This window comes from Bicyclus anynana, chromosome 17 (assembly GCF_947172395.1).
Source record: "Bicyclus anynana chromosome 17, ilBicAnyn1.1, whole genome shotgun sequence".
Lineage (NCBI taxonomy): Eukaryota > Metazoa > Arthropoda > Insecta > Lepidoptera > Nymphalidae > Bicyclus > Bicyclus anynana.
The window spans coordinates 8,823,655-8,843,935 of NC_069099.1; the positions used below are offsets into that span (position 1 = coordinate 8,823,655).

Sequence of the window (20,281 nt, forward strand, 5' to 3'; positions counted from 1 at the left end):
TCGACCCATAATATTTAACGTAAAATACAGAGGCCATTGAGTTGATGGACTGATGATGATTATTATGAGGATCTACTGCAGCTTCAAATTAATTGTATGCAATCCATACGTGCAAACCAAAAACACTGCCTACCCTAAACTTTAAATAAAGTGTTTGTGAAGGTTTATTTTGCCTGCACATCCAATAACGTCGGACAGTATTTGTTTGAGGAAGTCAACCTACTCTTAGATATTGAAGCAGGTATGTCGTGTTCGTGTTTTACTTTAAACAATAACTTTTATTTAGTTTTTTTTTAACATTTTCAACTAGAGAAAGCGCAAAAAAGAATATTTGAAAACAAAAAATAAAGCTTTCCGTTAGCACTCATTCGCACGAGAGTTTTTTAACGGACGTTAAAAAAGCGTTCAAATATAGTATAAAGTTAAATAAAGGTCTATTTCCAACGTTTTAAAAAAGCTGTCGTGTGAACATAATACTTGAGAATGAATTTGTTGTAATTGTACGCTTTTTTCATTATCAACCCTTACTCGGCTCACTGCTGAGCTTGAGTGTCCTCTCAGAATGAGAGGGGTTAGGCTAATAGTCCACCACGCTGGCCCAATGCGGATTGGCAGATTTCACACACACAGAGAATTAAGAAAATTCTCTCGTATGCAGGTTTCCGCACAATGCTTTCCTTCACCGTTTGAGACACGTGATATTTATTTTCTTAAAATGCACACAACTGAAAAGATGGAGGTGCATGCCTCGGACCGGATTCGAACCCACACGCTCCGGAATCGGAGGCAGAGGTCATATCCACTGGGCTATCACGCCTCTACGCTTTTTTAACGTCCGTTAAAAAAGCTCTTGTGCGAATGATGGTTTAGTGTTGTTATATTGTAGTTTGGTCCCTGTCAGAGCTTAATGAATATTTTATGAAGCTGTAAGACGGATCACGTCAATAAGAATAATATATTAGTGTGCATTCGTTTTTGCATTCTCATTATCTTCAGTTCTATCTAAACTTTTGATGCAAGGCGTCGTACAAAAGTACTTAAAAAATCTATTCGCCGGTCCATACGTTAGTTCCAACGACACTCGTCCAACATGTAGATCTAAAAAGCACATTGGTCCCTTATCCGTTTTATGTTATACGATTAGAAATAATAACAAAAGTTATATTTTAAGGAGTTATCTAGATGTTTACTAACTATTAGCCCTTAAAGCAGAAATAGGAAACTAGGAAGATTATATTAGATTTATGAAAATTGGATAACGCAGCTTGTATTCAGGATATGAGAGTAATGGGATGAGAATTTTAATTTTATTAAGTGTACTTAAACTTGTCGTGTCTCATACGGTAAAGGAATCGTTAGGAACCCTGTATCTAACAATTTTCTTAATTCTCTACGTGTGTGAAGTCTGCCAATCCGCATTGGGCTAGCGTGGTGGACTATTAGCCTAAAGTGTTTCTTATATAGCATGGGTACGATGACAGTCGCCTGTATGACGTTCATAATACGTACTAATATCGTGAATGATAAAATCAAATACACATTACTAGTAGAAAACTTTTATAATATAAATGTTCAAAAAAAAGTCATACTTCCAAAAATAACTCGTAGTGTATCAAAAGGCAAACTCATCACACCACAATGTAACAATTTGTATGGTAGGCAAACGCTGGAGTATGTTATACCAACATTACTAAACGGCTTGTCCTGCAGGCTGAAGCAGGAGATCAGCCCCAGGAACATGAAGGAGAAACTCAAGAAATACTTCCTTCAGTATCATAATAATGACTGATCTTTACAAGGTACAGAATCGGAGCAACCTGTATAATATGTGGTATTTATCCAATTCGCGCACATACCCTCACTTGATAAATTTAATGTGTTTCTTCGGGTATGTGTGCGTTTTGTATTATATTATAAGTTATTATTATTGTATTATATTTTATGTGTTGTGTGTGTTGTTGTTTTATATGTTTGCTTGTTAATTGTGAACTCCGAGTGGTGACGACGATTGCAGTGTGCAGAAAAACTAAATATTGAGTTTATGTCACACTGATAAGTTATATTAAGTATAGTTAAAAAATGTATATTTATATTTAAATAAATAAAATAAATAAAATCGTGGCGAACTTTCCAAAGTGAAACGAACTGTCACCCGCACCATCCTACATGAAATGAACTGCAAGCCCTTTCATTCTGAGAAGAGACTCGCTCTCAACAGTCAGCCGAATATGGGTTATTAATGATAATAATAATGGTGACTTGAGATTTAAAATCATAGTCCATAAGACAGTAGCAATGGCTGTTTGAAATTAAAGCAATGGGCATCTAACAAAACCGTTGAGCGTCGCGTCGGCTAGTTATCTTAACAAAAGTGATTCACGACATTTCAATGGGCGTTATGCCCAGGAAAAAAGACCAGGTGGCACGCTCACAGAAAGGCAACAAAAAAACGTTCGTCAAACCTCACCGCGCAAATTGCCATAGGAATATGGACCTTCATTGAACAGGCGAGATGGGTCAAAACAGTCCAGCAAGATCCAGAGGATTCGGCTGCAGTGTTATAGGCAGTGAATATGTGGCGGTAAAAACACGTGCGTGTAACAGGCATCAGTCAGGTGGCCGGGACATTTTATATAGACTTGTGTTACAAAATAAATTGTTTATGTTGGCAAGTTTGCGGATTTGATAGTTCGCATGGAGTAACATCTGCTTGTTCAGGTACGCACTCGTAATCTAATATTATACCTTATACGTTTGGCAGCGCCGTTTTTATTAACTTCCGTTTAACTAAAGCAAAACTAATGCTTCCAAAAAACAAAATGAAATACGTAATATTATTACACACATAATTCATCTGTTAATGCCTTGTACATGTACAATTATATTGTAGTGCGACTGTAACGTATCTACTAGCGACCGCCCGACTTCGTCCTCGTGTAAATCAATGTAAACTTACAAGCCCTATTTCACCATTTTAGGGGTCGAATTTTAAAAATTCTTGAATTGCATAATATTTCGTATATTTTTCATAATTTATTAACAAATTTTTGAAACTGTAATTCTAAAAACGAAGGACTTCTATTTTTGTTTTAGGGTCAAAAAGTAAGTATGTTTTGCTCCAATGTCTCATTTACCATTATACCAAAATTCATCTAGATCGGGTCAGCCGTTTAGCCGTGAAAAGGTAACAGGCAGACAGACTTACTATCGCATTTATAACATTATTATTGTATTACTCCTTTCTAAATTATGAATTTTTTTTTTTTGGAAATTGTTTTGATGAAAAAAAAAACTTCAAAACAAATAACAGAAACTTAATTGACAAGTTACTGAAATTGATATCATTAACCCTTCATACAAGGTACATAGAATGCAAAACCGCCAAACATGAGACATAGCGACAGCACCTATTGTCTGCAATGACTAATGACTGTATTAGACGAAAACGACAATTTAAAAAAAAGCTCGATAAAATAAACAAGATAAAAAAATATCACATTAGCCAACTAACGGAATGTTTGAGATAGGTAAAATCTAACGGTCAACGGTAATAGCAAGTAGATCTATACCAAGAGGTCGTGGTTCCTAATTCGCAAGTCTTACATCTATTCGTAAGTATCTCTGAGGAAAATTGAAGTTCTCTTAAATATATACGAGTACTAGTGGTTTCATCTTCAGTGGTTTCACCGCGTAGTTCTCATCCCCGTCGGAATACGGGAATAAAATATAGGCCATGACTGACTTCATCCACCCTTAGATCTCTATAATCCGGCCCTGTCGCAAAATCCGTCTACTTTTCTACAACGCCTTTATCTTTGTAGGAGTACGTCAATCGGTTTCCTATATTTCGTGATCAGTAATGAACTCAAAAGTGACTATTGGCTTAATACTATGTCATCATCATCATCATTAACAACCCATATCCAGCTTACTGTTGAGCACGAGTCTCCTCTCAGAATAAGAATAGGAAATAATAGGATTAGGCGAATAGTCCACCACGCTGGCCTAATGCCGATTGACAGACTTCACACACGTAGAGAATTAAGAAAATTCTCAAGTATGCAAGTTTCCTCAAAATAGTATACCTACCTAGTGTAATAACAATAAAACTTTAACATTTATTATACTACTTTAAATTGTTAGGTATTTAACTTGTTTACGACAAACTGATAGTAGTCAAATTGCTTTCTAACAAAAAATTATCTATTCTAGTAAAATGTTAGACGCGTGCCATGTTGAGTTTTGCAAGCTCAGATTAGGTATTATTGGGTAAGCAAATTAGTTGATTGCCCCAATGACAATATGAAAATTAATTATTTGCAAAATTTACTGCCTAGACATATCTAGTTTTGCAAAAACTCTAAATTAAAAAAAGAATTGTGTTGTTTGTGCTCTGTTGAAGTTGTATAAAATGCTTTAAAAAATTTTTATCTTTTGGTCAAATCAAACATATTTGCCAAATCATATTTTGTTTAATTTGCAGCTTTGTTTGAAGTGTTGTTGGTTGTGTTGAATAACGAAAAAATCAAGTTATCTTTTTCAATATAACATGGAAACTATAAAACTTAGAGAATAAGGAAACAAAAAGGGACACAAATTCAAAAAAATTTAATTCAAAAGAGTTAGTAATTAGCATTATAATTAAAGTACATATACAGGTTACTGGGAGGTATCCCCCATAACTTCAAGGTGTTGAAGAGTCCACTTTAAGAGCCGAACTGCATGACTAATATTTTTTTGAAATTAAAATATGGGATTTTTATTATATTCCACATCTGATCAATCAATCACCTATTACACCATTGCAACCACCAACTAATGAAGAAAAAAAAGGATTATTTCATATAAAATGTAATTACAATCTTTTGTTACTTTGAATAAACTGACCATAATTTTTTGGCTGGCTAATATATCTGGAAATTATTATTAATTTAATTTTAATGTCCTATTTGTTCATGAGAGATAAACAAACACAAATTTACACAAATCTTGATAATTTTCAAGAATTGTGTAAATTAAAAAACACACAAAACACATGTACAACCCTAACATACTCGTATAATTACACTTTAAAATACAAACAGAAAAAAATTGCATTGGATTATTTTTGTATACTTAAATAAATAAATTTGAATTATTAAAACTAAAATAATAATAGTGATACAATTATTCAGTAAATATTTATGAATATATCAGTTCAAGGAACTGTGCTGTATGTTGAAGTTACTTTGAAAATTACTTTTGTTAAATAATAACATATGATGACTGAAACAACAGTTAATTAAATAGGTCGCATGAGAATTACATTTGCCTTAAAAGACGTTAATTTAACTGTGAATTTGATTTCAGCAGTGGCGTGAACAAGGTTTTTAAGTAGGGTAGGCACTATACAATTGGGTAGTTGACTGATATCAAATTTAATTTGGTGTTTAAATTTAACAAAACTGAAAATTCCTTCTCCAGTACAGGCCCATAATGTAGTCCTCAGGTAGTGTATTGTTGCATCTATGAAGTGCAACCTTGTGTGAAAGCATGGCTTTCAGTATGTAGTATGTTCCAGTTTTTAGTATATAATCTGTATCAAATAACAGGTAAATAAATTATAAATGTAGTAGTAGTAAGTCTGCTAATAAATATTGGGAGCTTTTTCAACCAAGTGACTCAATAGAAAGAATGTTAGTCCCCTGACTGACCCTGTCCTGGCCTCTGAGAACATATCAGGCCATCAGTCTATCATCTAATACCTTTTAACAAGCAATTCTTGTATATCTGATTCTAGAAAACCACTTCAACAATTTCCATAAAATTACTCATATTACGCAGTGGTATTGGGGATGACAATTCTGTCAAAAAAGAAGAAGCCTAATCACATCTGAGAATAAGCATTTGTTTGTACCACAATCAGATACAATTTGCAAAAAAAATTGATGTGTCAATGATAGAGTAGCCAATAGATCAAATTACTTAATTTCTGAACTTATTAGTATATTACTTTATTAAGTTCATTGCCTTTAATTTTCTATGAAAACATTTACTTAATTACCAATTAAGTAAATATTACAATGAAATTTACTCAATATACCTATGCAAGTATTGTTACCACAAAATATATTATATGCACTAATATTATAAAAGTGATAGTTTATATATTATGTGTGTATGACTTTTACTCCATCACACAGCAACTATTGAACCAATTTGGCTGACATTTTGTTAAGGTATTAGGCTTTTCTATCCCAGAATAATGCATGGTTCCAATGGGATTTGTGAATAAAATTTCACTTGAGCTGCGAGCATCCAATAATATTATTATCTTTGGTAATGAATTCTGATTCACTGACTTATTTTAATCTATCCATCAATGTAATAGTATTATCATAAAAGGTAACAAGTAATACATGTCAAATTACAGTTTAAAATTAGATTGGCATTTATAAACTGAGCACCAGAAAAAGAAAATGACACTATTGGTTTATAATTATGGTAGGGTGGCCTACTTTTGAGGTGTATTTCAAATGAAGGCATAACTTATTGATTTATCTTGAGGTGGTATCATATTAAGCTGTGACCATTGACATTATACAGGGTGATTCGGTCTTTAGTGCGGATATTTTTTTTCGTGGTTCTGTATCATTAATAGAATATAAATCTACAAACAGTTCGATACATTTTATGTAATTTTTTTTTTTAATTTATGTCTCTAAAATAACAAAATAATGTACATATTATTACTAAACAAGATATATTCAGCTTAAAAGTGATCTGGTGACGTCCTTTAGGTATCAAACGAAAATAAAATAAACGCACAATAGGGTGACCCTAAAATTCTGTCCAAAAGTAAATAACTTTAGCTAACGATAATTTTGTTATTTTTGTGTTAAAAAAAAAAGGAAAAATACGTGATCATTAAATTTTGTTTATGTACAAAATATAAAAATATCCGCACTAAAAAAATTTTCTTCCTGTATAATAAAAGGATGCACAATCATGTAGAAAATTTTACTTAAAAACTGGCCGATTTTGCTTTAACTTTTAGAATTATTGGTAAAGAAAATTATATTTTTTTAAATGTAGTCCATTATTCAATAAAATCCCAAATTCAACCTTAAGCATTGAATTTGCAAATGTGAATACTTGAATTGAGTGCCAAGAAGTTGTGTTTGGCACTCATTGAGTGGGGACGGTTTTTTGGTTGCTAATTGTGCATCCACTTTTTAATAGGAGATCTATGGCTGTGACATACTATTCTGTAATGTGTTAAAAGGTGACCAGATTAGTAGGTTTTTGTTATGACAAAGACAATTATGTTACAGTGAGATCAGATTTCCCAGATATCAGTTATATGGGGTTCACAATTATCTGAATTGTAACCTAGAGATCTAGATATATGATCTTGCTATTCAAACTTTCAGGTCAATCAGTCAATTATTATCTTTACTTTTTTTGGATTGTGTAACTGTCACAGGCTTGTTTAAAGGACATTAGAGGTGTCACTGAGGAAGCACAGAAGCATTGGCTGTAGGGGCCCAAATGCAGAAGCAGAAAAGATGAATGGAATGATTCTCCAAGGAGTGTCCAAGGAGGGTCAGAGTCTCCTATGAGACTCTGACGTAAGAGGGCTATTCAGGAATTATCCTTCCTATATTCCTCTCCCGCACCCTTAGCCGCACTAAATCCATGGATTTATGGATACCATACCATAATTTATGAGTATTGCAAATGGTATTTGGAGATTCACATAGTTACTTTTCTGAAATGAAATGTATACCTTAGAAGAAGAAGACATTTGTCAATAACATTTTTAATAAATCTTTCATTTGCTTTATTTCAAACACTTAATACCAATGCATAAATAGAACCTGTATGCAAATTTTCATGGGATGAGCTCCAGTAATATTATAAAAGAAGTGTCTGTCACTTTTCCTTATATTATAGGTACCATACCATAATTTGTGAATATGCAAATCTGCAATATAATATTAACAGATACTTAAAGGAACAAAATGGTGTGAACGTGTTTCCATTTCCTCAGAACTGGAAATGTGACTTTTTAGTATACCCCAGGGAACATGGCATCTTGATCAGCCACTCTTTTCACCCTATTGTAGGGTCAAGGTCAACCCTACATCCTGTTGATTGTTATATTAATTTTACATGCATTTGTTGTAAATATATTGTGTGTGTGTGATTTCCATGATAGCAGTTTATTGAAAACTGGCTTTTTTGCCTGTGGCATTGCTAGTGTTAATGTTGATTATGTCAATTAATGATGATGATAGCATAAGAGTTGATTCCTTCCTTCAGTAACATACTTTCTTTTACATTCAAGTTACTCTATATGTCCATTTTGTATCATTGAGAATAATATGTTACAACATACAAAACTTTGTTTGGCAGCAGTGGTTTAATTTAAATAAGTAATTACAGGGTGGTAGGGCTGACATAATGCTATAGGCTTACGACTGAAAGAGACCCTCAGCCTGCAGAGACCTGACCTCAGAAGTAATCTTGCATTAAAAAAAAGTTAAGTGATGATTTTTCTAGAGCTCCATCCAATGAACTCACCATGGGTGTCAGTTGGTATCTATTACAATGATTAGCTCTGTGTATAAATTTAATACTCAAAGCTCAATACCCATTTATAAAACATGGCCATGGCTAGTTACCACACATACCCATTGAATTAGCCTTCCGGTATGATGCCATCTAGAAACTATCGCAGATATGGGTGAAACTTGTTACTTTTCCAAATTAGCACTGTCCCATAACATAAGGTGAAATAGCAGTTGAGAGCTAACTTGTCATAGAATAAAAAAAGGCATTAATTACTTCAGTATGTGTAACATGTGCTAAGAATTACACAAATATCAACCAATAGCAGGACAACTTAAAATACCTACTGCTTTCTCTTTCTTTGCATTGGAACAAAATAGATAGGTCTGGGATAATCTGTTGTGCCATTGGTTGATATTTTGTCCATTTCTTTTCACCAATTCACATGCTACTATACTGAAACACATGCCATGCACTATGCTGGTCATATTAAGATACTATATGACCAGCATATTGGTGTTCTTTTCTTCTTTCTTCTGGGCCGTTTCCGCACTTAGCCAAGTGTTTGGCCGTTGTGCGTGGGTCCCTTGGTGTAGGTTCCCGCTGGATTTATTCCATCCAGCCGAGCTCGCTCCAGAAGCTTAGCATATTGGTGTTTAAATTGGCCATGTCATAATTAACAATTTAATGTATTTAGTAAAAATCTACTACTGTAAGTAGCTTGCAATGTTCGGAATTCGAATTGAATTTAAAATCATACAGATTAGAGTATGCTTGTGCTATAGATCTATTGAGGTTAATTTACACATTACATAAGAATAACTTCTAGACTGGTTTGAAGACATATTTTACTTTAAGTTATATATGTTTATGAACCTATAAGCTAAGCGCTAATTCTTTGTCTTGTAATTTTCCCCTTAGCTAGCAGTTGGCTGTAACATATGTGACATTTTCAAAATGGCAACCCATTATACAATCTTGTTTAACATTTTTAACAGAAGAAAATCACAATTAAGTTTTTGTAATTACTAGATTTTATTGTTGATTGTGTACAAAGAAGTGTCAAACTTTGAGTCTGTTTTGAATGTGAGGCAAATGGCTGTGCAGTGTACAAAAAGATATTGTACTGTACCTATACAATTGAATGATTGTAATTTGACTATCACTGGACCATAGGAGGTTATTGAGCATATAAGCTTAGTTTTCCCATAGTTCCAGCAGGATCAGGATTTATGTCAGAAATACTGCATTTCAACTATGCCTAGATAAATTAGAAGTGACCAGACCTTTTACTAGTACACTAAACAAATGCAGACAAAGTCGCGAGCATCAGCTAGTGTATAATATAGTTTTCTGTAATAGTTAATCATGTGGTATATTTATATATAAATCATGAGCTATATGATTTAAACAAACATGCCAGGTATCAATATGAAAATAAAAAAATATTTTATAAGATGTTTAAAGTAATGTAATAGTGATGAAAACAAGATAGACTTTGTATTAAAATGTACTCTTTGTAAGAAAAATGTAAGAAAGGTTTTTCAATAAAGGTAAATAAGTGTATAATAATCCTTATTCTTTAGCTACATAGTGAAAGTTTTAACCATATGGTTTTTTTTAACACTGTTCCAAATATAATATTTATTTTTACTTCCTAATATGTCTGTAATTCAATATTACAGATTTTACTTGCAAAATTGATTTAAATAATAGTGATGTTTATTACATCAGATACATAGAACTATTAAGTTCTAAAGTTAGTTTTCTGAAGCGAAAACTCAAGAACCCTCGAGAAAATCCTTATACTTGTAATGATTATTAGGAGTTTAGCAATGAATAGAGCTATTTGTTTTTATCGCATCTGAAACTGATATCCCTTCACGACAATCATTAAAACGTAACTTTATCTGGAAGAGTTATTCCTAACTATCGCCGATATGAGTGACAATAAGACCTGAATACTCTAATTATAGCCATTTGAAATGTAAATCTGTGAAAATAACAGAGCAAATTTCTACTTGTTGACGTGGCGCTACTTTGTAGAGAACATATCTCCCGTGGGCCCGTATAGAATAGCTAACCTAGTACTCGGTAAATGTGCGTACAGAACTAAAGAATTTGCAATAACATTACAATTTCGCAGTTTCATTTTGATTACTTGTAATTTAAGTATGGCGCCTGACATTGTTGGCCTGTTTTGATATTACAATATGGCGATGTACTTACCCTATTATTTCTAATGAAGTCTTCTATAGCTTTCAGTGCTGAATCCGTTAATTTCACAAACACTAGTTCCTTGTTTTCTTTATAACTAGACTCCGATGATAACGCATACTGAACACCTGCTGGCAAGGCCGCCATTTCTTATTCACTATTCGCACTGTGGACCAGCTGACTCCTTTGCTAGTCGTCACGATTCATATCATTCACACATTTCTTAACGTAATCACAGATTCACAACCTATATAAAATTATAATTACAATAACAAAAGGGTTTTATATGTCCAAATTAACAATTTTTTTGTAACCCCATCGACTCGGCCTTTGTTGGCAGTGCTCTTCAGTCTGCAAGGCCGCACTGACTGTCATGCGCAATGGCGCTGTTGACAGGAAACGCTAGCATTCACTGCAACAGTAGCGCCAAATTCAAATTTAACTTTAAACACTTGCTGTAGAAAGTTTTTGACTAATAAAATATTAGTTAAATCAATTACAATTTATTTGGTTCAAATCCATATTTTAAATTATAAAGAGTAAAAAAATATGATTGGTCGACAGAACCTATGTGCGATTAAGATTATATTAAAAATTAATATTAAAATATTTTATTGCATGGAAGTGTGCATGGAAGTTGAAAAAAATATCGTTTAAATGTAATATTATGGTAATAAATATAAAATAAAACAACATATTAATATAACAACTATATATCTAATAAAGTGACAAAAAAAGTAAAAATTATATTTTTTAAATGTTAATACATAATATTTAAATTATTTTGGTATATAAAATGCAAAGATTATTGTCTATTTATAGACTAAATAAATATGTTACTTATCCGTATCTAAAACTCTCTGTCTCAAATCTTTAACAATAATGTCGATAATATTTTAATTAATAATAATCTCATTTTCAATCGACTTCAAAAAGGGAGGAACTAGGAGCTTTACAAAGCCGCATCTTTATTAGTATTTGTTACTTACTATTAATATTATTTAATTATAATAATGTATTTCACCTTTAAATTGTCTACCGAGGAAAGTTAAAACAATTTTGAAATTCAATATCCTATTCCATTGCATTGTGTTTTAGTGTAGATATTAACGTAGTTCAATTTATGAAATTTATTCAATCAATCATGATTACATTTTCCTTTTTAGGTAATTGGCAGTAAAATATTTAGCGATTTGCTGAATTTCATATTTTCCCCTAAAAAGCCTGCAGAAAAAAAAGTTAGGAAATCGCTAGATTGGGGGCGCCACAAATACTTTTTAGCCATCTGTGCTATTTTTAATAATGGAAGAAGGTTGTTGTTTTTCGGAAACTTATCGAGATTTTTAATTTTTTTGGTCAGGCTACAAGTTCATTATGTATTTTATAAATAAGTACTATTATTGAATTGAAAAAAAATATCGAATGTGATTCGCAAATTGCGTATTTTAATCTGTGATCAATTATAGTCACTGTGGTTTGCAGCAAAACCAAAAACCATAGAGCATCCATAGAGCTACATAAAGATCCATAGATTAATATCTCTATCATAGAATTATAGCTCTATAGGTTTGTGCAGATTACAGACGTCAAATAAAGCTACAGATAATATCGAAACCACAAACTTGCCACAGACAGATTAGGTGTGCGAAAAAGTAGTAGTAAAGTCTTGGTTTCTAACGCCTAGTGCATAGAGTACATTGAATATAGGTGTTTACCAATTTACTTACCAATTACTAAATTGATGCTTTCAGATATATCCATTTTCTTGAACAGATACAGCTCCAAAAAAATTACTCCACCTCATTGTACGGACTCGTAAATCTATGCTCCACCTTGCCTTTCGTGGTACATTCTTAACGTCGGGTATGACACCCTTATCTTGGCTATTCAGAACCGTTACGTAGTAACTAATAACTAATCTGTGTTCAGAACTTTGTGGGGCAACAAAATGAGGTCGTTTAGATTTATACCAAAATCTTTTACATATTTTACACAATGTAATCAACATATATATACATATAACCATAACACAACACTAAAATGATTAAAATTAAACAATTTTTTTTTATATATCAATTTTCGTAACAAAAGAAAAAATAAGTTGTAATTCAAACGATGTTTTCTTTTATTTTAATGTGAATGTAACCTTTCATTTATTGCAGAATTGTCTTACACAATGATTAAATATTAGTTGAAAGCCGAAAACGACCATTCTGTTACCTATAAAGTTAGACTAAAAAAATTGGTTGCCTGTAAAGTCGGTATACGGGCGAAAGTTTTACGTGACAACGACTTTGAGTGGTAAAATAATTTTAATGTGAATATTCATTCGTATAGTAGGAAGAAGGATGAAATAATAGTAACAATTTAAAACATTTATTTATACAAAGAATTATATTTAAAACATTAATTTATACAAAGAATCTCGCACTGAATTTCATATTAACAAAATTTTATTTTTACCTTTACACATACATACGTATTTATATACAAATATACATACAATAACTTGCAATACATTTGCGTACACCTTTCACTTTTATGTCTGTCTCTGTCGCTCTTAGGCGGGCTAACCATGCCCGAGTGGAAGGGACGCGTGCCTCTCACTCGTTCTCATTGTGAGCGCATAACGTGAGCGGAGCGTAACGCAGTTTCTTAAAGTGTCACCCGGCATACTAATTTATAAGACGTTGTCACGTCAAAATAACATCTAATGCTAGGATGCGAGAATTCTCTCAGGCTTCGCGGGTATCTTCAAATAAAGAGTGAATAGGCATCTTCTAGGCAAGCGTGTTCCACCATAGGCTGAATTATCAAACAAAATTATTTTTAACTATGCAATAGTTTACTGTTAGTTTGTTTAAAAAAAATAAATAAAAGAAACTGGGGGCTCAAAAAAATTAATTATCACTAAAGAAGCAAAACAAGGGTTGAAAACTCTTAGAACCTAGCATTTATGGTACTGTCCTCTATTATTAATAGCATTTTTAATTCCTCTTTGACGTAAAAATATCTCGCTAATAACTGTGTGCGCTGGTTTGTTTCATATCCGATGTTTACTTAATCTGTGCTTGCCACATATGATTTGTTGTCAACTTGTCAATGTCAACACGCTTGAAACTAGAAATTTGAAATGAAATTCGAACCAGGAAATTAAATTTGAATTTTGGTTAGGATCACGTTTAGTACCTATTTTAAGTTTCTAAAATCTTTTGAAACCTTTGTTTTACCATTTTGATTTTGTAGTTCAAGTTTGATATTGAACTTTGTGAATATTTTAATGTATTGTGTATTATTTAAGGTCAGTATGTTACTTTGTATGTCTAATTAGTTTTTCTTGGATTTTAATCAAGTTTCTGAGAATATTATAGAATTGACACTGAATTTCTGTTAAATCGAAGTAATATTTCAGTTTTACAAACCTCAATTATGTATTAAAATTACTTAAATGATTATATTATTAATCAAGTTCATCTTCTGGTTTATGGGTGGTTAGCTCAGCACACTTTGTTATACGTTCCATTTTTTTTTAATTATCATGTATTTTGTCTTTGCTTTCAGCAATAAAAGCAACAATGGAAAATTGGCAAGAGAAGAAAAATCTTATAACTCGCAACTTGCAAGAAGTGTTGGGTGATGAAAAACTCACAGAAATTTTGAAACAACGTGACCTCAGTCTTTATTGGGGTACTGCTACCACAGGTCGTCCTCATGTAGCTTATTTCGTCCCCATGTCCAAAATTGCTGACTTTTTAAAAGCAGGATGTGAAGTTACAATTTTGTTTGCTGACTTACATGCTTACTTGGACAATATGAAGGCACCTTGGGATTTGTTAGCCTTACGAACTCAGTATTATGAAGCAGCCATCAAAGCTATGCTAACATCTATTGGAGTTTCACTTGAAAAATTAAAGTTTGTAAGGGGTACGGAATATCAGCTAAGTAAAGAATACACATTGGATGTGTATCGTATGTCGTCTGTTATTACTGAACATGATGCTAAAAAAGCTGGAGCGGAGGTTGTAAAACAGGTTGATCACCCGCTGTTAAGTGGGCTCTTGTATCCAGGTCTTCAAGCTCTTGATGAAGAGTACTTGAAGGTTGATGCTCAATTTGGTGGAGTGGATCAGAGAAAAATATTTACATTGGCAGAGAAATATTTACCTAACTTGGGCTATGCGAAAAGAGTACATCTCATGAATCCAATGGTGCCTGGTCTCACAGGAGGAAAGATGTCAGCATCTGAAGAAGACAGCAAAATTGATTTACTTGATAACCCTGCTGCTGTAAAGAAAAAGCTTAAAAAGGCTTTCTGTGAGCCAGGTAACATAACAGAAAATGGAATATTATCTTTCACAAAATTTGTCATATTCCCATTAATGAAAGCTGATGATAAATTTTTGATATGTAGAGCAGAAGCACATGGTGGTAATGCAGAGTATTCTAATTTTGAAGATTTGGAAGCTGCATTTGCAAAGGAGGAAATTCATCCTGGAGATTTGAAAGCATCAGTAGAAGCAGCCATCAATAAGCTTCTGGCACCTATACAAGAAATATTTAAAGATCCTAAATTAGTAGAACTGACTAAGAAAGCTTATCCACCACCATCAAAAGTTAAGGGAAACTTGGGAAGTGCTGGTACAGATGAAGTAACACCAAGCAAACTTGACATTAGAGTTGGTCGTATCGTAGAAGTGTCAAGACACCCTGATGCTGACGCCCTCTATGTTGAAAAAATAGATGTAGGTGAAAGTGAACCTAGAACTATTGTATCAGGGCTAGTAAACTTTGTGCCTATAGAGGAAATGCAGAATAGAGATGTAGTTGTTTTGTGCAACTTAAAGCCTGCAAAAATGAGAGGAGTTGAATCGAAGGGTATGGTTCTTTGTGCATCTATTGATGAACCAAAACAAGTGGAACCCTTAACCCCACCAAAAGATAGTAAGCCAGGCGACAGAATTGTTATAGAAAGCTATGAAACTGGTGAACCTGATGATGTTTTGAATCCTAAGAAAAAAGTGTGGGAGAAACTACAGGCTGATCTGAAAACATCTGAAGACCTATTAGCTGTATGGCAGGGAAATAAATTAGTTAACAAAGTAAATGGTAATCCAGTCACAACAAAGTCTATGAAAAATGCTCCAATCAAGTGATTTTATTATTATAAGTTTATAAGTACAGCTATTTTCTTGCTTTGCATTTACATTTATATGTAAATAATATCTGACTCACTTTAAAAATGATTAATAATACTTAATTTATTGTAAAGATTTTGTTTGATTAATATTTCTTCTTTTTAATGGCTTTTGCAGTTACTGATTTTTTTCAGTATAATTAATATCTTAATCATGCTCATTATGTAACTGGGTAATGTTATTTTTCTATTTTATAAATAAGAATATTATCAATAATAGAGTAAAATGTTGTTCAATTAAAAATATATATTTAAATTAGAATATATTACAAATATGTATTTACATTTTTGTGAACAAAGTACCATTTTACTAAAGTGCAGGCTTGCTTTGCTGGACTAATTATTCTGATTATTGAAAATACAGGTATTTGTCATCTTTTCTGTACATTGTTTACTTTTCTAAAGTCCAATCATAATAATGAAACCTCCAAATTATGTACTGTATTTACAAGTTTTACATTGCACTTAAATGGTACCAATAGTGCAGAATTTAGAATCAACCATACTAAATAAAATTAATTAAATAATTTCTTGTAGACTTATATCTATACAACTAATATTATAAAGAGGTAAAGTTTGTGGTGTTGTAGGAGGTAATCTCCGAATCAACTGAACCAATTGGAAAATTCTTTTACCACTCCAAAGCCACATTATTTGTAAGTGTCTTATGCTATAACAATTTTATCTTAGGAACGGGAATTACATGACTGTAACCGCAGGGCGTCAGCTAGTTCTTATATAAGTAATACATTTAATTGCAATTTTAAATTAGTTTCTTATTAATTAAACACTAGAGGGCGCCCGTGACTTCGTGAGTTTTTTAACCGACTTCCAAAAAGGAGGAGGTTATACGTTCGGCTGTATGTATGTTTTTTTTTTTTACAAATCATGCAGTAATCGTGGATTTTTCTAGGATATATATTAATCCAGGGTATAATCTATCTTATTCCATCCAAATTTATTCAGTAGTTTTGCGTGAATTAAATATTAGTAGGAGAAGCGAGGAACATCAATGTTGAAATGTACTTAAGTATTATGATCTGTATAAGGATCACTCATATATTAAGAGTTCGTCTCAAAATAGAGTCTATATTTCCTCCATAATAGTAGCTTAAAACTTGCTTGCAAAGAGATTGCTAGAGATTAAAACACGCCTGTGTAGGAAAAATGATAATACTTTGAAATTATCAATCTTCCAAATGAGATATTGTGCACCGAGTGTATAGACATTTTCGTAGAAAAACACTGAAAAATTTATCAACATAGACTAGATAACTTAAAAAATATCCACAAACTATTAATTCATAAAGGTTCTGATTTTATGATACTAAAATTTATTTCCATATCATTTATTTCGTCTAATAGTCCGAAAATTTTCCTTCTGAACATTTTCATTTGATTCTCAGAAAAATCTGCGATTTCCGGTAGTAAACTGAGAAGGAACATCCTTCGCGAATCCTCGAATTTATTACTACTTTTCTCATGTTCACCATAATCTTTCCTCACTCTCTTTCTCAATGGGTCTTCGTCAATAACACTATTGCTTTCTACATCGTGAGATATATCAAACCTATCAATGTCATTCTCATAAGTGTCTTCGTGTTCATTTTTGAACTCTTCTAATTCTTCAACTTCAGTGTAATTCGCTATTCTCTTCTTTGTCTTTGTCGAAGTGCCTACGTATGGTATAAGGAACTCCATTTCGTCGTGCAAGTAATATTTTTTCTTTGCAGAACCATCTCTTGTCGGTCTCAAGCTCCGTAATAAACCATATCTCAAGTTTTTCCATTTCTCCTTGCATTCGATAACTGCAAAAAAAAAAACTGTACTTTAATATTTTATAGAGATAAAGTTTGTTACAGATCGTGATAGCCCAGTGGATGTGACCTCTGGCTTCGATTCGGAGGGCGTAAGTTCGAATCCGGTCTGGGGCATGCGCCTCCAACTTTTAATTAATGTGCATTTTAAGAAATTAAATATCACATGTCTCGAAACAGTGAAGGAAAAACATCTTGAGGAGACCTGCATTCCTGAAAATTTTCTTAATTCTTTAGGTGTGTGTTAGCGTGATATACTATTAGCCTAAACCCTCTCATCTTGAGAGGAGACTCGTGCTCAACAATTAGCCCATTATGGGTTCCTATTGATGATGAAAGTTTGTGGTGTTGAATGTACCTAATTTCTGGATCTACTAAATTGGTTTTGAAAATTCTTTTTCTACTAGAAAGCCACGTTATTTGTGAGTGTCATAGGTTACATTTTATCCTCATATTCTCACTGGAACGGTAACTACGCGGATGAAACCGTCGGCGTCGCCCCGCGCCGGCTTAATAAATGAATTTAGGTATTCTTAGGAGTTATATTTTGTTGGTCCATATACAAAGACATAGTTCGAAGAGTCGATGGACGTTGGGGTCCCAAAGTGTTGGAATGGCGACCCCGAACTAGTAAGCGCAGTGTTGGTCGACTCCCCACCAGGTGGACTGACGACATCAAGCGAGTCGCAGGGATGCAGGTGTATCAGTATCGTGATGTTTGGAAGTCCCTACAAAAGGCCTATGTCCTGCAGTGGACGGCCATCGGCCGATATGATGATGATGATGATGATTCTTAAGAGTAACTTGCCTCGGTGTCAGACTCGAGTTAACCAATGTGGCTTCAGACCGTGAGGACCTGGTTTGGGCTGTGAAATATTGTACTAGGTATTCTTTTTAACAAATTTTCATTAGCACCTCGGAGTTAGAGTCGGAAGTCAGTGGCGTTAGACCATGCTTTCGAGAGCATGCTAATTGTTAAGCCATCGGTACCGGTTAACGTCATTCATATCTGATAGTGATCCTTAAAGTATCAAACTTTATTCATCCCCGCCGACCCGGAATAAAGCAGGGTTGTGGGTCTAAGGATGTAGTTAGCCTTCTATATCATTATCAACCCATATTCACGCCTAATATGAATTGATAATAATTACAACTCATATTTGGCTCACTCTTGAGCACGGGTGTCCTCTCAGTATGAGAGAGGTTAGGTTGATAGTCCATCACGCTGGCCCAATGCGGAATGGTAGACTACTACACGTCGCGAATTAAGAAAATAATCAGGTATACAGGTTTTTCCTCACGATGTTTATCTTCACGGTTTGAGACACGTGATATCTAATTTTTTAAAATGCATATAACTGAAAAGTCGGAGGTGTATGCTCCGAACCGGATTCGAACCTACCTCCTTCGAATCAAAGCCAGAGGTCATATCCAATAGGCTATCACGGATAGGTACTGGGTACTACTATAATGAAATTATTTGGCGCCTTCTGAAAGGCTAGCTAGCTAGCTGAAAGTAAACAGAAATACTTAGTACAAATATTGTCGGTAGGTACATTTGAAACGTGGAAATACGAGGATAAATTATTGTAATCTAAAATACTTTTAGCAAATGTCAGCCCGTGAAAGTCCCGTCAAAATCGGTCCAGCCGTTTCATAGATTGAGATTCAGACAAAAAATTATTTATTTCCATATAGGTATGTATTTACTATTTAGTGTAAAGCAGATAATTTTACTTATTATTTTTAAGTTACTTTGGTACATAAATAGATTGTAATCGTACATAACCTAAATAATGAGGTAGGTACAATGCCTTGTAATTAAGAGATAGTTATATACCTACTTATGTATGTAACAAGTTACGTCATTCGAAAACCGCAGTCTGCAATGAATTTAGTTGTGAGTCAAAATGACTATTGACGCCGCGCCCGTTACGGGTAAGTACTAACCTGATATTTTTATTTCCTTACTAACTTCACGCCAGGCCTTTTCAGTACAAACCCTTGACGAATACTCGATCGAATCAGATTTGTACAGGCAGGGGAATTTTTGAACCATTTTAACTAGCAACAAATTTTTATCCATGTCCATGTTGCAACGACGCGACAAGCGACACGACGTTGCGAAACAATGTTCGCAGCGAGACTGGGTTGTGTTGCTGTGTTGCCAGCTACTTGGCGCTAAATAATTCCACGCTCAGTCTTTGTCGCGCGACAAGCATCGATCACTTAAACTATTAACTACCTATGACGATGTATTTGTACATACATAAAGGTAAGCCCAATGTGTCGAACATTCGTGAACTTTTGAACGCATTTTCCACTTATTACAGTGACACAACTCAAGAACAAAGCGTGATCTGCAGGGTTAATAAGTAACTCGGTTAATCAGTTCAAGTAATCAGTCACTACGCCGTTTTACATCGTATTTTCGTTTTTGCAATTATTTATCATTGCATTTTCAACGAAATTACACAATAACTGTCAATAAACGTAAAGT

General features: G+C 33.5%; 3 protein-coding genes across 3 annotated transcripts in view; 1 reads left to right on the forward strand and 2 right to left on the reverse strand.

Moving 5' to 3' along the window:
• The window catches only part of LOC112048041 (RNA polymerase II elongation factor Ell), a 99,849-nt gene extending 88,701 nt beyond the window's left edge, over positions 1-11,148 (reverse strand). The window contains exon 1 of the mRNA XM_052886649.1: positions 10,783-11,148. Coding sequence (XP_052742609.1) covers positions 10,783-10,917 — 135 coding nt within the window. The 5' untranslated portion in view covers positions 10,918-11,148. The remainder of the gene's footprint in view (positions 1-10,782) is intronic.
• Positions 11,149-13,862: 2,714 nt separating this feature from the next.
• Positions 13,863-16,344, forward strand: LOC112048053 (tyrosine--tRNA ligase, cytoplasmic). The gene is made up of 2 exons (XM_024085405.2): positions 13,863-14,071; positions 14,332-16,344. Exon 2 carries the CDS (start codon positions 14,346-14,348, stop codon positions 15,921-15,923), a length of 1,578 nt encoding a protein of 525 aa, XP_023941173.2. The 5' UTR covers positions 13,863-14,071; positions 14,332-14,345; the 3' UTR covers positions 15,924-16,344.
• LOC112048054 (uncharacterized) lies at positions 16,192-19,977 on the reverse strand. The gene is made up of 2 exons (XM_024085407.2): positions 19,732-19,977; positions 16,192-17,772 (listed from the first exon to the last, which is right to left on the reverse strand). The coding sequence occupies exons 1-2, from the start codon at positions 19,871-19,873 to the stop codon at positions 17,267-17,269; spliced, it is 648 nt and encodes a 215-aa protein (XP_023941175.2). The 5' UTR covers positions 19,874-19,977; the 3' UTR covers positions 16,192-17,266.
• Positions 19,978-20,281: the final 304 nt, after the last annotated feature.

Excerpts from the sequence above, each read along its gene's own strand:
- LOC112048054 (XM_024085407.2), bottom strand. The coding sequence starts at position 19,873 with ATGGACATGGATAAAAATTTGTTGCTAGTTAAAATGGTTCAAAAATTC. Across the intron at positions 17,773-19,731 it reads TAAGGAAATAAAAATATCAG|TTATCGAATGCAAGGAGAAA; the intron begins GTTAGTACTTAC and ends TTTTTTTTGCAG.
- LOC112048053 (XM_024085405.2), top strand. The coding sequence starts at position 14,346 with ATGGAAAATTGGCAAGAGAAGAAAAATCTTATAACTCGCAACTTGCAA.